Source organism: Macaca nemestrina, chromosome 15 (assembly GCF_043159975.1).
Source record: "Macaca nemestrina isolate mMacNem1 chromosome 15, mMacNem.hap1, whole genome shotgun sequence".
NCBI classification, from domain to species: domain Eukaryota; kingdom Metazoa; phylum Chordata; class Mammalia; order Primates; family Cercopithecidae; genus Macaca; species Macaca nemestrina.
Genome location: NC_092139.1, coordinates 29,365,772 through 29,382,489, shown reverse-complemented (window position 1 = coordinate 29,382,489; position 16,718 = coordinate 29,365,772). Strand labels below are relative to the sequence as shown.

Below are 16,718 nucleotides of genomic sequence, written 5' to 3'. Positions count from 1 at the left end.
GAGATAAGCATATTTCCTTGATGGTTTCCTTCTATAGAGTTTATTTTGTTTTGTCCCCTCTCCACATCCCTCCAGTTTCTTTTTCTCCCTTCCTCCCCATCTCTTCCTTCTTTTTGCCTTTTCTCCCTTAAGCTGAGGTCACTATAGCCCAGAGATAGGCATTTTTTTTTTCTTTTTAGAGATGGACTATCACTATGTTGCTCAGGCTGATCTTGAGCTCTAGGGCTCAAGGGATCCTCCTGTCTCAGCCTCCTGAATAGCTGGGACCACAGGCACAGTACACCATGTCTGACTTTTTGTTAAGGACTGTATACTAGGCTTTGCAGACCATAGGGTCTCTGTCACAATTACCTAACTTTGCAATTGTAGTGCAGAAGCAGCCATATATAAACAAACGAGCATGACTGTGCTCAAATAAAACTTTATGTATGGATACTGAAATGTGAATTTCATATAATTTTCACATATCACAAAACATTTTTTTTTTTTTTTTGAGACGGAGTCTCGCTCTGTCGCCCAGGCTGGAGTGCAGTGACCAGATCTCGGCTCCCTACAAGCTCCGCCTCCTGGGTTTACGCCATTCTCCTGCCTCAGCCTCCCGAGTAGCTGGGACTACAGGCGCCCGCCACCTCGCCCGGCTAGTTTTTTGTATTTTTTAGTAGAGACGGGGTTTCACCGTGTTAGCCAGGATGTTCTCGATCTCCTGACCTCGTGATCCGCCCGTCTCGGCCTCCCAAAGTGCTGGGATTACAGGCTTGAGCCACCGTGCCTGGCCACAAAACATTATTGTTTTTAACCATTAAAAATGTAAAGGCTGGATGCAGTGGCTCATGCTTATAATCCCACCACTTTGGGAGGCTGAGGCAGGACGATTGGTTGAGACCAACCAGGGCAACATAGCAAGACCCTGTCTCTTTAAAAAAAAAAAAAAAAAAAAAAGCCTAAAAGGTAAAGGCTGGGTGCAGTGGCTCACACCTATAATCCCAGCACTTTGGGAGGCCTAGGCGGGCGGATCACCTGAGGTCAGGAGTTCGAGACCAGTCTGGCCAACATGGTGAAACCCCATCTCTACTAAGAATACAAAAATATTAGCTGGGTGTGGTGGCATATACCTGTAGTCCCAGCTACTTGGGAGGTTGAGGCAGGACAATCGCTTGAACCTGAGAGGTGGAGGTTGCAGTGATCCAAGATTGTACCATGGCACTTCAGCCTGGGCGACAGAGTGACACTCTGTCTCAAAAAAAAAAAAGTAAAAACCACTCTTAGCTCACAGCCACAGAGCAACAGGTGGTGAGCCAGATTTGGCCCACATACTATAATTTGTTAACCCCAGTCCAGATTTTTGTCTGTTTGCTTGTTTTGTTTAGAGACAAGATCTTGCTCTGGTCACCCAGGCTAGAGTATACTGGCACAATCATAGCTCACTGCAGCCTCAAACTCCCAGGCTCGTGATACTCCTGCCTCAGCCTCCTGACTGCCTGGCCTTTCTTTTTTTTTTTTTTTTTTTGAGACAAGGTCTTGCTCTGTCACTCAGGCTAGAGCGCAGTGGTACAATCATGGCTCACTACAGCCTCGACTTCACGGGGTCAAGTGATCCTCTCCAGCCTCCTGAGTAGCTGGGACCACAGGCATGAACCACCATGCCTGGCTAATTTTTGTAATTTTTTTTTTATTGGTTATGTCATGTTACCCAGGCTGATCTTGAACTCCTGGGCTCAGGTAATCTGCCCACCTTGGCCTCCCAAAGTGCTGGGGATTACAGGTGTGAGCTACCACGCCCAGCCACCTGCCTTATTTTTATTTATTTATTTTTTTCAACCATCAATGGCATTTTATTTTGGAAGTTTCTATGTATTACATAGGTATTAACTTCCTTCCTCTCCTACTCCTCCCCACAAAATCCAGAAAGTTATTTTTATACATAAACAACTGAACATATAAAAATCTCAGACCTAATTTCTCTAAAGTCTTGGGTTAAAAGAACTTGAGTGGCACTTCTCCTTTCTGAGAGGACTACTTCTGAAGGAGGATTCATGGTCTGTCCTTTGCTCACTACAGATTTCTCCTCTTCTCTGGAAAAAAGATGGTCAATGCTTCTGCTTCCTTTTAATAAATTAATTTCTTGATTATTATACAGTATTATTCCCCACTTGACACCTTCTTAGAAACTTGATTGTTGGATGCATTTTTCATTTGGCAAAAATTCAGCGTGGCTTTGCGTGGGATGTCTGAAGTGTCAGAAACAGCAGTGTTGATGTTCTGGTTTTGAGAGGGAAAATATATAGAGAGATGCATACATTCCCTAGAAGAACAAATGTAAGACTGAAATAGGGTGTGCACAGAGTTAAAAGGGCTGATAGACACTACTTGGTTTGGAATTCTGTGACTGTCAACAATCAAGGACTGCAGTGTAGGCCAGAATACAAATCTCCTTAGGAAGACGTTTGGTTAGGCAAAACCACTGAGAAATGACAGTGTCTGCTACATTGTTCAAAGTATATCAGAGCAGACATGCACAAGAAGCAGCATTATGAGTCATGTGTAGTAAGTAGTCACCTATCGGTAAACAGGGGCATTTGTGCAAATGCTGTGGCATCCTAGGCACTGGGGGAAGAGAAAAGAAGCATCCTATTAAAATGTACTTCCATCTCTAACTCACCCAAGACCCCAGGGCTCCTAAGCTTCATGATTTGCAAAGCCAAAATGAAATTTAGCATTACATGTCATTCTATGTCATCTGGAAGCTGGTCCACTGGGGCCATCTCAGAAGAGCTGCTCAAAAGGGTAGCAAGTCTACCCAGAAGGGTATGCCTTAATGATCTTCACATCATCCACAGGGCGGTCCTGGGAGTTTGTTTCTACCATTCCCACGCGATTCACCATTCCTATGCCCTGGCACACTCGGCCAAAAATGGTGTGTTTGCCGTCGAGCCACTGGGTGGGGGCGAGGGTCACAAAGAACTGGCTGCCATTGGTGTCTGGCCCCGCATTGGCCATTGCAAGAATTCCAGCCCCCGTGAATTTCAAATCTGGATGAAGTTCATCTTCAAACTGTTTGCCATAGATAGATGCACCACCTCGACCTGTCCCTGTTGGGTCACCTCCTTGGATCATGAAGTCTGATAATTTCTGTGGAATTTTGTACCGTTGTAGTAACCTCGACGAGCCAACTCAGCAAAGTTCTTACAGGTCTTTGGAGCATGCTTCCAGTACAGCTCCAGCACAATTATTCCCATGCTGGTCTCCAAGTAAACGTTGGGTGGCTGCCAGGAATCTGGGGGAATTGCCGCCATAGCGAAGCTGGTGGTGGAATGCTTCTCTAGGAATTGCCTTTATTTTTATTTTAAATTCTAAATTACATTTGCATTGGGTGAAAGATAATGGATTTACTTTTTTTTTTCTTTTGGAGACAGAGTCTTGCCCAGGCAGTGGTGATATTTCAGCTCCACCTCCTGGGTTCAACCAATTCTTATGCTTCAGCCTCCCAAGTAGCTGGGATTACAGGCATGTGCCACCACACCTGGCTAATTTTTGTATTTTTAGTAGAGACTGGGTTTCACCACATCAGCCAGGCTGGTCTTGAACTTCTGACCTTAAGACAAGGTCTTGCTGTCACCCAGGCTGGAGTGCAGTGGTACAACTCTAGCTTACCAGCTTCAAACTCCTGGGTTTAAGCAATCCTTCTGCCTCAGCCTCCAGACTAGCTAGGACTACAGGCATGCACCATCATGCCTGGCTAATTTTTTTTTTTTTTGTAGAGATGTGATCTCGCTTTGTTGCCTAGGCTAGTCTCGAACTCCTAGCTTCGAGCAATCCTCCTGCCCCAACCTCCCAAAGTGCTGGGATTATAGGTGTGTAAGCCACCACACCTGGCTTACACCACAAGTCTTGCTTTGCTTTTGGCTTCTGTGGAATTTTTATTATTTTCCTGCTGGTTCTGTGACATTAAAATACATATTTAATATTTTATCCAGCACTTTTTGCTATTTCATAGCTGGAGGGTTCAGAGATCTTGTTTATCAAGTACCTGGAAATGGAAGTTGACTTGTGCTTTATGTGTATTTATAATTTGATTGTTATTATGGGGCAGGCTTGTCGGCAAGACGATAACCAGAAGTTTGCTTAGTTTTGGAATTATGTGCCCAGTCTATAGTCGGTGCTTAAAAGTATTTGCTGAATGAACACTATCCAGAAGGCAGTTCCCTAGCAGGAATCAGATGTATACCATGTACTGAAAACTCCGTAAATAAAAGATTCTATGAAACTTCTGAATGATAAACCAGCTACCTACGTGGCCTTGGTTTCCCTAAAAGGATTGACTATAGTGGCCATATTTGGGTCATGAAAGGGCCTTTTCTCCCTTTTCCTTTTCTCTCATTCAGCTAATCCTCCTGACTTCTGATTGTCCCACTTATACTGTTTCTCTATGATTGAGCAGGTTAACTGCCCTCTTACAACTCTCGACAGCCTGTTAGTTTTAACAGTGACTGCCTTCTCCTGGAATCCTAGCAATTGGAAACACTCTTGGGAGGCCGGGCATGGTGGCTCACACCTGTAATCCCAGCACTTTGGGAGGCCTGGGTGTGTGGATTGCCTGAGGTCAGGAGTTCAAGACCAGTCTGGCCAACATGGTGACACCCCATCTCTACTAAAAATACAAAAAAATTACCAGGTGTGGTGGTGTGCACCTGTAATCCCAGCTACTTGGGAGGCTGAGGCAGGGGAATTGCTTGAAACAGGGAGGTGGAGGTTGCAGTGAGCCGAGATCACACCACTGCACTCCAGCCTGGGCAACAGAGTGAGACTCTGTCTCAAAGAAAAAAAAAAAAAGAAACACTCTTGGCAGTTGTATTCTTTATTCTTCCATCTACTGCCTGTCTCCCTTTTAAGAGTAATCATATTGGACACTTATTAAGCACTTCTCCATGCCAAGCACCATGCTGAATGCTTTATTCACACAATAAAGGTGAATAAATGCATAAAGAAGTCACTCAGGGCTGGGCACGGTAGCTCACACCTGTAATCCCAACAATTTGGGAGGCCAAGGCGGAAGGATCGCTAGAGGCCAGGAGTTTGAGACCAGCCTGGGCAACATAGTAAGATCCCCATCTCTCAATAAATAAAATATAAAAAGAGAAGTCAGGGTTACATGGCTAATAAGGGGTAGATAAGGGATTCAGGGCCCAAACTCCAAACCACTTCTGCTTTGTCCACCTCTGTAATGTCCCTTCCGAATGGTTGCTTAGCTGCTGTTATATTCTATCGCTTGGCTGCCCATTTATTTTAGATAGATGTAGTTATTAGGAAATTCATAGGCCGGGCGCGGTCGCTCAAGCCTGTAATCCCAGCACTTTGGGAGGCCGAGGCGGGTGGATCACGAGGTCAGGAGATCGAGACTATCCTGGCTAACATGGTGAAACCCCGTCTCTACTAAAAATACAAAAAACTAGCTGGGCGTGGTGGCGGGCGCCTGTAGTCCCAACTACTTGGGAGGCTGAGGCAGGAGAATGGCATGAACCCGGGAGGCGGAGCTTGCAGTGAGCCCAGATCATGCCACTGCACTCCAGCCTGGGAGACACAGCCAGACTCCATCTCAAAAAAAAAAAAAAAAAGGAAATTCATGTTGAACCAAAATCTATTACCAGGAACAAATGAGCCTTAGATTTGCTTGAAATACCCCACCAACATGGTTGCTTTCCTCTAGGCATGTTACAATTTACTCATGTCCCAGTGCGAAGGTGGCACTTTGAACTGGGCAGAATATTCTGTTCGTGGTCATACCAGCAATGCTGGACTGTTACTTCCTACACATCACAGAATTAGCTCTTCTTGTAGCTATAACACACTTCTAACTCACATAGAGCAAATAGATCAGTTTTTTTAACACTTGCAACTGCTATTAACATTCATCTTTTTTATGTTTTTACAGTTGGCTTTGGCTTTTTGTAGTCACATACTCTGCCACTGAGCTATATCCTCTGTCTGGCTTTTTGAACCAGAGGGTAAAATGATTTGTCATTCACGACTGTCCTATAACTGTGACATTACACATTGCTGGGTTTTATAAGGAAGAACAAAGGAAGACCTCTTTTTTTCTTTTTATTATTATTATTTCTTTTGAGACAGGGTCTCGCTCTGTTGCCCAGGCTGGAGTGTAGTGGCGTGATCAGGGCTTACTGTAGCCTCACTCTCAAGGCCCTCCTGGCCTCAAGTGATCCTCCTACCTCAGCCTCCTAAGTAGCTGGGACCACAGGAGTGAACCACCACACCCGACTAATTTTTGTATTTTTTTGTAGATAAGGGGTTTCATCATGTTGCCTAGGCTGGTCTCAAACTCTTGGGCTCAAGTGATCATCCTTCCTCGGCCTCGCAAAGTGATGGGATAATAGGCATGAACTACCATGTCCAGCCAGACCACTGTCAATTGTATGGTCTGGGAAGGCTTCACCAAGGAAGTGTCAGTTTAGCTGTGAGGAATGATGGAGTGGGGGTGGAGAAGGGCTTTCCAGGTAGAAGGAAACATGAGTTAAGGCTTTGAGGCATGAATGTGTTGGCTGGGCGCACTGGCTCACACCTGTAATCCTAGCATTTTGGGAGGCCCTGGCACGCAGATCAGTTGAGGTTAGGAATTCAAAACCAGCCTGGCCAACATGGTGAAACCCTGTTGCTACTAAAAATACAAAAAAATTATCTGGGAATGGTGGCGGGCACCTGTAATCCTAGCTACTTGGGAGGCTGAGGCAGGAGAATCACTTGTACCTGGGAGGTTGAGATTGCAGTGAGCCAAGATCGCACCGCTGCACTCCAACCTGGGCAACAGAGCTAGAGTTCATCTTAAAAAAAAAAGAAAGTGGGCCAGGCGCGGTGGCTCACGCCTATAATCCCAGCACTTTGGGAGATCGAAGTGGGCAGATCATGAGGTCACGAGTTCAAGACCAGCCTGACCAACATGGTGAAACCCTGTCGCTACTAAAAATAAAAAAAAATTAGCCAGATGTGGTGGCAGGCACCTGTAGTCCCAGCTACTCAGGAGGCTGAGGCAGGAGAATGGTGTGAACCCAGGAGGTGGAGCTTGCAGTGAGCTGAGATTGCACCACTGCACTCCAGCCTGGGCGACAGAGCACGACTCCGTCTCAAAAAAAAAAAAACAAACAAGAAACTGTTTAGTGTGCTCAGGGGCCTACAAGGAGGCAAGTGTGTGTAGCCAAGGTATAGTGAATGAGGGGGAAAGCTGCACAGGATGACACTTGGAAGACTGAAACACTAGAGGCATTCCCATTACATGAATAAGCAGTGACAAACTTACAAGCATTTTAAAGGAAAAGTTCAGGGAATACTAATGTCATGATGATGCTGGCTGTTGTGTATTGCCCGCTTTCTGTGTGCTAAGCACATTTAAAGTGATTCACACGACTTGTCTCCATCCTGAGGAGAATGACGAGAATGACACCGTTGTTATCCCCATTTTAATAGATGATGAAACTGAGGCACAGAGATGTTTAGAAATTGAGATCATGCTAATAGTGGTAGATTAAAGATTTTCGCCAGGCGCGGTGGCTCACGCCTGTAATCCCAGCACTTTGGGAGGCCGAGGCGGGCAGATCACCTGACCAACATGGAGAAACCCTATCTCTACTAAAAATACAAAATTAGCCGGGTGTGGTGGTGCATGCCTGTAATCCCAGCTACTTGGGAGGCTGAGGCAGGAGATTCGCTTGAACCCAGGAGGTAGAGGTTGCAGTGAGCTGAGATTGTGCCATTGCACTCCGGCCTGGGCGACAAGAGTGAAATTCTGTCTCAAAAAAAAAAAAAAAAGATTTTCACCCAGGCAGCCCAACTCCAGAGCCCTTCACCTCTATCCTGGGCACCTAATAGAGGGTCCTGAACTAGTCAGAGAGCTTGGGAAAGCTTTGGTGGCTGGAGGACCTCTAAGATAAGCAGCACCCCTCTTCTAATGCTCTTATATAATACAGGGAGACACCCTCACTGGGCCAGGCCTGATTCTTCAGGGCCTAACTCTGCAACCCTGAGTAAAGGAGAGCAGGCAGCAGACAGCCAGAATTGGCCAGCTCAGTTCATTGTTACAACTGTCAACCACGATGTGGCTGCTTTAAAGATAACAAATATGGAGCTGTGTGTGGTGGCGTGCCCCTGTGGTCTTAGCTACTCAGGAGGCTGAGGCAGGAGGATCACTTGAGCCCAGGAGTTCAAGTCCAGCCTAGGCAACATAGTGAGACCCCATCTCTAGAAACAAAAATGCCTAGGCTAGGCACAGTGGCTCACGCCTGTAATCCCAGCACTTTGGGAGTCCGAGGCAGGCAGATCACTTGAGGTCAGGAGTTCGTGACCAGCCTGGCAACATGGTGAAACCCCATCTCTATTAAAAATACAAAAATTAGCTGGGCATGGTGGGGGGCACTTGTAGTCCCAGCTACTGAGGAGGCTGAGACAGGAGAATCACTTGAACCTGAGAGGTGGAGGTTGCAGTGAGCAGAGATGGTGCCACTGCAATCCAGCCTGGGTGACAGGGCAAGACTCCGTCTCCAAAAAACATTAAAAAATAGAAATACATTTTAAAACCCAGATACCTGTAGCATATATAAGGGACAATTGCAGTTTGGAAGGTACTTCCACATGTATTACATCATTTGATTTTTAAAAATTACTCTCATGTGGTTGTCATAAAATTTGTTAAGATAGATAAGGCAGGGATTATTAGCCTCGCTTTGCAGAGGAGGAAACAGGCTTAGAGAGGTACCAAGGTCACCCAGCTAGTGAGTAGTAGAAAGACTTTGTTTTTCCAATCCAGTTCTCCTGCCTTCCCTCCTCACCCATTTGGTTCTTATGGTGTTTCTTTCATGTGGCCAGGAGAAGGAGCGCTCCTGGCACCAGCAGGAGCTGGCGAAGGCTCTGGAGAGCTTAGAGAGGGAAAAAATGGAGCTTGAAGTGAGGCTAAAGGAGCAGCAGACAGAAATGGAGGCCATCCGGGCCCAGAGGGAAGAAGAACGAACCCAGGCAGAGAGTGCCCTATGCCAGGTGAGAAGCTAGGAGGATTGAAGCTGCCCGTCCAATCAGCGATCTCCTTACTTTTGACCACTTCCTTTTCCACTCCCAAGAGTAGTGCTGCAGAGGGGCTTCCAGAAGAGAGCGTAGCTACCCACTCTGCTACCAGTGAGCAGGGTGGTCCACACCATTAGCCACAGTTCCGGCAGTATGTCATACTTCCTGAGGGAGGGCTGACATGTACCACATCCTGTCAGCTTGCAAACCAGTGGCAATCTTTGCACTTCCTTGTTCTGAACCCATGGGTTGAGACCTTCCTTTGTCCTCAGCCCCTTCTCATCCGCTAGAAAAGCCCTAGAGCAGCTGGGATGTGCTTGTGGCCTCATTGGTGAGCATGGTAACCCTGAGCCCACAAGCCCTTACCCTCCTACCCCTCCACAGATGCAGCTGGAAACAGAGAAAGAGAGAGTATCCCTCCTGGAGACACTGCTGCAGACCCAGAAGGAGCTAGCAGATGCCAGCCAACAACTGGAACGGCTGAGGCAGGACATGAAAGTCCAGAAGTTAAAGGAGCAGGTATGGAGGGTGGACTCGTGAGTAGGGGAGAAAGGGGTACTCATTTACCCATTCAACCACAAAGAGTTCTTGGGCACTTCTTATGTGCCAGGCCCTGTGCTAAGTGCTGACACATGACAAGTACGTAAAGGTATGGCACAGGCCGGGTGGGGTAGATCACGCCTGTAATCCCAGCACTTTGGCAGTCCAAGGCGGGTGGATCACCTAAGGTCTGGAGACCAGCCTGGGCAACATGGTGAAACCCATCTCTACTGAAAATACAAAAATTAGCCGGGTATGGTGGCGGGCACCTGTAATCCCAGCACATTGGGAGGCCGAGGCGGGCAGATCAATTAAGGTCGGGAGTTCGAGACCAGCCTGGCCAACCTGGTGAAACCCCATCTCTACAAAAATACAAAAATTAGCTGGGCGTGGTGGCGTTTACCTATAATCCCAGCTGCTTGGGAGGCTGAGGCAGGAGAATCGCTCGAACCCAGGAGGCGGAGGTTGCAGTGAGCCAAGGTCACACCACTGCACTCCAGCCTGGGTGACAGTGCAAGACTCAAAAAAAAAAAGGTGTGGCACAGCAGTCAGTATGACAGACATTGCCCCTGCCCTCAGGGAACTTACATTCCTGTGGCAGAGATGGATGACAAATGAGCAGACACAAAGCAAATGAGATTATTACAGTTTGTAATAAGCGCTGTAAAGGAAATAGAGTGATACAACTGAGAGTGATTCAAAGGAGGTCAGTTTGCACTTAGTGGTCAGGGAAGGCCTCACTGAGAAAGTAACATCTGAGCTGAGACTTGAAGGTTAAAAACAAACCAGCTCTGGCTGGGCGCAGTGGCTCACGCCTGTAATCCCAGCACTTTGGGAGGCCAAGGCGGGCGGATCCTGAGGTCAGGAGATCGAGACCATCCTGGCTAACACAGTGAAACCCTGTCTCTACTAAAAATAAAAAAAAATTAGCCGGGCGTGTTGGCGGGCCCCTGTAGTCCCAGCTACTCGGGAGGCTGAGGCAGGAGAATGGCGTGAACCTGGGAGGCGGAGCTTGCAGTGAGCTGAGATCCGGCCACTGCACTCCAGCCTGGGCGGCAGAGCGAGACTCCGTCTCAAAAAAAAAAAAAAGAAACCAGCTCCGTGATACGACATAGGTGAACCTTGAAAATATCAGATTAAGTGGAAAAGCACATCACAAGAGGCCATATATTATATATTATATGATTCCATTTATATGAAACACCAAGAACAGGCAACTCTATAGAGGCAGAAAGCAGATTTACGGTGGGGAGTGGGGTGGGAAATGGGGAGTGACAGTGAATGGGCACGGAGTTTATTTTGGGATTGATGGAAATGTTCTAAACTTGATTGCAGTGATAGTTGTACAACTCTGAATATCCTAAAACCCACTACATTGTATACGTTAAATGAATGAATTGTATGGTATATGAATTATATCTCAAGCCATGTAAAAGAAATGCCTGGCATGGGAAGAACACTTTAGGCAGAGGAAACACCTGTCACAAGGGCCCTGTGACACAGAAGAGGGGTTGGGAAGTTCAACGACAAAAAGGAGGCAGTGTGGCTCCAGCTTGATAAACTCAGGGGCAAGTGGAGTGGTAGCCAGAAGCCCTTTGTCAACCATTGTAGGAGCTTGGATTTTGTTCTAAGGGCAGTGGGAAACTGTTGGGTGGTATGTATGTATTTATGTATTTGGGACTGAGTCTCACTCTGTCACCCAGGCTAGAGTGCGGTGGCACCATCTCAGCTCACTACAACCTTTGCCTCCCGGGTTCAAGCAATTCTTGTGCCTTAGCCTCCCAAGTAGCTGGGATTACAGGTGCCCACCACCACGCCTGGCTAATTTTTGTATTTTTAGTGGAGAAAGGGTTTCACCATGTTGGCCAGGCTGGTCTCAAACTCCTGACCTCAAGTGATCCACCCACCTCAGTTTCCCAAAGTGTTGGGATTACAGGTGTGAGCCACCGCGCCTGGCCAGTTGGGTGGTATTTAAAAAGCAGGGGTGGAATATGATTTATTTGTATATACATATACACATGCATATACATACCTGTGTATGTTTTTTTAAATACTTTAGCTGCTGAGTAGAGAATAGTGTGTGTGTGTGTTTTTAGGGGATCATGGCATCAAGTGGAAGTAGGGATACAGTTAGGAGACTGTTGCCATGGTCTGAGTGAGAGACTGTTATCGACTCGTGGACCCTGACCAAGAAACCTGGGTGAGCCAATGCACTCTGTGAGGGAGGAGAGGGACTAGGAAGTGAGACGGTGAGGTGGAAACAATGTGGATTGCTGGCTCCTGCCTCAGCTTTTGCCACCCCACTAAAAAAAAACAGTATTTATACAACACGGATTTCCTTTACTCACTGATGTCTTATCCCTCTTCAGGAGACCACTGGAATGCTACAGACCCAGCTCCAGGAGGCTCAGCGGGAGCTGAAGGAGGCAACCCGGCAGCACAGAGATGACCTTGCTGCCCTCCAAGAAGAGAGCAGCTCCCTGCTACAGGATAAGATGGACCTGCAGAAGCAGGTCCCCTCCTCCTCCCCACCCAGTCCCATGGTCCTTCCCCAACACAGCCAGGCCTTCCCACTTCCTCCTGCAGGACAGGGAGAACCTTGGCCCTGCTGCCTGGTTTGGGAGGGTAGATGGGTGGGCCACAGTCTGAGTGGAAAATTAGAGGGTGCTCAGAGTTGAGCGTGTGCCTCTCAGAGCCCTGGGAGAGTGACTTCTTTCTCTGTAATGGTCGCAGAGCTTGTATTTTCCCCCGCTGTCTCAATTTCAATTGTTCTTTCCATCCTTGCCATAAATCTAATATTTTTACATACTAGGTTGCTTCTCAGAATCCTATATCAAATGATGTTCTGACTTTTCTTTTTTTTTTTTTTTCTTTTTTTTTTGAGACGGAGTCTCGCTCTGTCGCCCAGGCTGGAGTGCAGTGGCCGGATCTCAGCTCACTGCAAGCTCCGCCTCCTGGGTTTACGCCATTCTCCTGCCTCAGCCTCCCGAGTAGCTGGGACTACAGGCGCCCGCCACCTCACCCGGCTAGTTTTTTGTATTTTTTTTAGTAGAGACGGGGTTTCACCGCGTTAGCCAGGATGTTCTCGATCTCCTGACCTCGTGATCTGCCCGTCTCGGCCTCCCAAAGTGCTGGGATTACAGGCTTGAGCCACTGCGCCCAGCCTGACTTTTCATTTTTAAAAAAGCAATCACAATTCATGTTTTGCCTTTGGGAGTAGTTATAGTCAGCCTTTTTTTTCCTTCTTTTTGGTGGGGGAGACAGGGTCTCACTATGTCGCCCAGGCTGAAGTGCAGATCCCAGCTCACTGCAGTCTTGACTTCCCAAGCTCAAGCAATTCTCCCACCTCAGCACCCTGAGTAGCTGGGACTACTGTGAGTAGCCATCACACCTGGCTAATTTTTAAATTTTTATAGAGACAGGGTCTCACTATGTTGCCCAGGCTGATCTCAAACTCCTGGTCTCAAGCAGTCTGCCTGCCTTGGCCTCCCAAAGTGTTGAGAATACGGGTGTGATTCACTGCACCTAGCCCAGCGAAAATTTTTATTTGTGCCTGCCTCTGTGCAGCGTATGTGAGGCTGGGAGGCAGATGACCAAGCCGAATTGTATTGAGGAAGGGGGTGGTTAAGAAGAGTGTGTAGGGATTGGTGGAACTGCCAGAGCATTGGAAATGACCACTGACTATGGTAAACCTCGAAGGACCCTGAAGCCCTAGGTGAGGAGCATCTTCCCACTGGCCCCCTGCCCTGCCATCTTGGTCTCCATGCCCTTAACTTTCCAGGTGGAGGACTTGAAGTCTCAGCTGGTGGCCCAGGATGACTCCCAGAGGCTGGTGGAGCAAGAGGTTCAGGAGAAGCTGAGAGAGACCCAGGAGTATAACCGAATTCAGAAGGAACTGGAGAGAGAGAAGGCCAGGTAGGCTAGATAGGCCATGGACGTGGCTATCTGGCTGCCATGGTCACTGTGATATTGAGAGTTGTTTGCTCAGGCCACCTTGCCTTTCATGTCTACAACTCTGGGATGTACATGTAGCCATGTGGAGAGGACATGGTTCCTGTCTTAAAAGCTTGAATTTCATTTATGTAGTAAATATTTCAAGAACACCCATTCTGCACCAGGCACCGTGCCTGGCGATATAGTGATACCCTGCGCCAATAGAATTTATAGTTTGGTGGGGAAGACATTAATCAAATAATAACTCAAATTTTTACAGATTATGACACATGGAGGAAACAGGGTGAGGTAGAAGAGACCTACTTTAGAACCGTTGTTAGGGAAGACTTTTCTCAGGAAGTTGCGTTTAAACTGAGCACTCAGCATGAAGTGGAGCTACCCATGTAAGAGGATGAGGGGGAGTTCTTTTTTTTTTTTTTTTTTGAGACGGAGTCTCGCTCTGTCGCCCAGGCTGGAGTGCAATGGCCAGATCTCAGCTCACTGCAAGCTCCGCCTCCTGGGTTTACGCCATTCTCCTGCCTCAGCCTCCCAAGTAGCTGGGACTACAGGCACCCGCCACCTCGCCCGGCTAGTTTTTTGTATTTTTTAGTAGAGACGGGGTTTCACCGTGTTAGCCAGGATGGTCTCGATCTCCTGACCTCGTGATCCACCCGTCTCGGCCTTCCAAAGTGCTGGGATTACAGGCTTGAGCCACTGCGCCCGGCCATGGGGGAGTTCTATTCTGTAAGAGGAGAAATCATGTGCAAAGGCCATGAGGCAGATAAAAGTTTACAGTGTTTGGTGGAACTGAAAGAGTGGTTGGAGCCTGATTGGACTGTGATTGGAGGTTGGTGAATGAGGAGAGTGGCATGAGCTGGGCAGGTCCACAGCATTCAGGATTTGGTAGGTCACAGCAAGGAGTTTGTAGTTTGAGTTTCATAGGAAACCGCTGGAGAATTTTAAGCAGGGAAATTGATATAATCCAACTTATGTATTTGAAGGGATTATAATGACATGAGACATCAGGAGTGACAGAAGACCATTCAGAGTGAAGAGCAGCTTGTATTCTTAGTGCTGCAGGAATTTGAGAAGGGGATGGGCTGGATGCAGTGTCCCGCAACTGTAATCCCAGCACTTTGGGAGGCTAAGGTGGGCAGATCACTTGAGGTCAGGAATTCAAGACCAGCCTGGCCAACATGTCTACTAAAAATACCAAAAAAATTAGCTGGGCATGGTGGTGGGTGCCTGTAATACCAGCTACTTGGAAGGCTGAGGCAGGAGAATTGCTTGAATCAGGAGGCGGAGGTTGCAGTGAGCTGAGATCACGCCACTGCACTCCCGCCTCAGTGACAGAGCGAGACTCCATCTCAAAACAAAACAAAAACACAGTTTGAGAAGGGACAAATCATTTTGGTGATGAAACTAGAGGCAGGACGACAATTTAGGCTGGTACAGTCGTCCTGATGAGAGATCCTAAAGCTAAACCAAGGTAGGGTAGTGGGGAAGAGGAGGAGAGAGGAGGAGAAGAGGTTTAAAGGATGTTAAGGGAGTTAGAAGCAATTGTATGTAATCATAGATTGCTATAGGTAGGTTGAAGGGAGAACTCTGGAGTGGTCAAGGTTCTATGTTGGGACACTGTGTGGATGGAAGTGCCATTCACTGAACTAGGGAACATAGTAGGAGATGATTGGGTGGGCAGGGGAGGAGAGGAGAGGGACGGGGAAGATTTGGACATGTTGAACGTGAGGTACTAATATAAAGTTTATGTGAAATTTGCCAGAGAAGAATAACTGTAAGGTTGATAGCTGGGCGTGGTGGCACATGCCTGTAATCCCAGCTACTCGGGAGGCTGAGGCACAAGAATCACTTGAACCCAGGAGGCAGAGGCTGCAGTGAGCTGAGATCGTGCCACTGCACCCCAGCCTGGGTAACAGAGCAAGACTCTGTCTCAAAAACAACAACAACAACAACAAAAACCTGTGAGGTTGAAATGGGGCATCATCTGCAGGAAGTACCTAGGAGCACTTATAGTAAGTGTTCAGTAAATGATAGCTCTTATTGTTACATCATAATCATTATCATTACTATTTCTATTTTGATTATTAATGCTATCTTTAGAATACTCCGATGAGAAGGTAATTTTTCATTCCCTAAGAGAATGGCCCAGCACTCTGACCCCTCTCTTTTAGTCTGACTCTGTCACTGATGGAAAAAGAACAGAGACTCCTTGTTTTACAAGAAGCTGACTCTATTCGACAACAAGAGCTGAGCGCCCTGCGCCAGGACATGCATGAGGCCCAGGGAGAACAGAAAGAGCTCAGTGCCCAGGTACTTCCCACTCTGGTTATGAGCCCTGCATCCCTGGCAGAAGCCTGATCCTGAAGCGGTGGATTGATTGCTCTGAGTCCTCTCATGGAGAGGACCCATCTATTTTTCCTGATTACAGGGTAGGCTGGTGCCTCAGTACCCCTACAGGAGGGGGAAGCCAGGACTAGAGAAGGTGGGGGCTTGGGAACCTGACCCAGAGATGGGTATGGCTCCTGTAAACCTGACAGCCCAGAGCAAAGTGCACACAAGGATGGAGCCCACACAGGCCTGGTTCCAGCACAGCCACTTCCAACTGTGCTGGGTCTGGTTGGCAAGATGTAGCAGGGAGAATGAGCAACCAGAAATACTCCAGATCAGGCAGGCAGCAGCAAGACTTCCAGGTACTCAGTCTGCCCACATCAGAACCCCAGATGTATATAGAGGAAAGATGGATCTAGGAGGGAAGGAAGAGCCAGATGGTGGATTGCAGGGGTTAAGGGCACACAGGTTTGGCTGTTCAACAGTCTTGAGTTTGAATGTAAGTTGTACCACTTTCTAATTGTGTGAACGTCAGCTTCTTCATCGATAAAACAAGGGTGATAATTTTTGTTCCTAATTCCTATAACCATTATAGGAGTATATAAAGTGTCAGGAACACAATAAGCATTCAGTACATGGTAGCTATATTATTGTGACTGGTCTTACTAGGCGCAGTGTCGGGGTTTCATGGCAGAGTTCTGATCTTAGCAGGGAGCCAGCAAGCCAGAGAGCCAGGGCTGTAACCCATTAGCATAGCAGCTTGGGCCCAGGTGTTCAGTAGTCGGCAGGCAGCCAGGTGTTAGATCTAGGGTAACACTCATTTCAGAGCCCCTCTACCT

General features: G+C 47.5%; 1 protein-coding gene and 1 pseudogene across 15 annotated transcripts in view; one reads left to right on the top strand and one right to left on the bottom strand.

Moving 5' to 3' along the window:
- Positions 1–16,718, top strand: part of LOC105496265 (centrosomal protein 250) — a 62,766-nt gene that overhangs the window by 31,170 nt on the left and 14,878 nt on the right. For all 15 annotated transcript variants that reach the window (XR_011613388.1, XM_011766511.2, XM_011766513.2 and 12 more), the window contains 5 exons: positions 8,869–9,036; positions 9,445–9,579; positions 11,970–12,113; positions 13,382–13,515; positions 15,723–15,861. Coding sequence is in view for 14 of the 15 variants with exons in the window: in XM_011766511.2 (XP_011764813.2) it covers positions 8,869–9,036; positions 9,445–9,579; positions 11,970–12,113; positions 13,382–13,515; positions 15,723–15,861 (720 nt within the window). In the remaining variant the exon portion in view is untranslated. The remainder of the gene's footprint in view (positions 1–8,868; positions 9,037–9,444; positions 9,580–11,969; positions 12,114–13,381; positions 13,516–15,722; positions 15,862–16,718) is intronic.
- LOC112429253 (peptidyl-prolyl cis-trans isomerase-like 1 pseudogene) lies at positions 1,614–3,611 on the bottom strand (annotated as a pseudogene).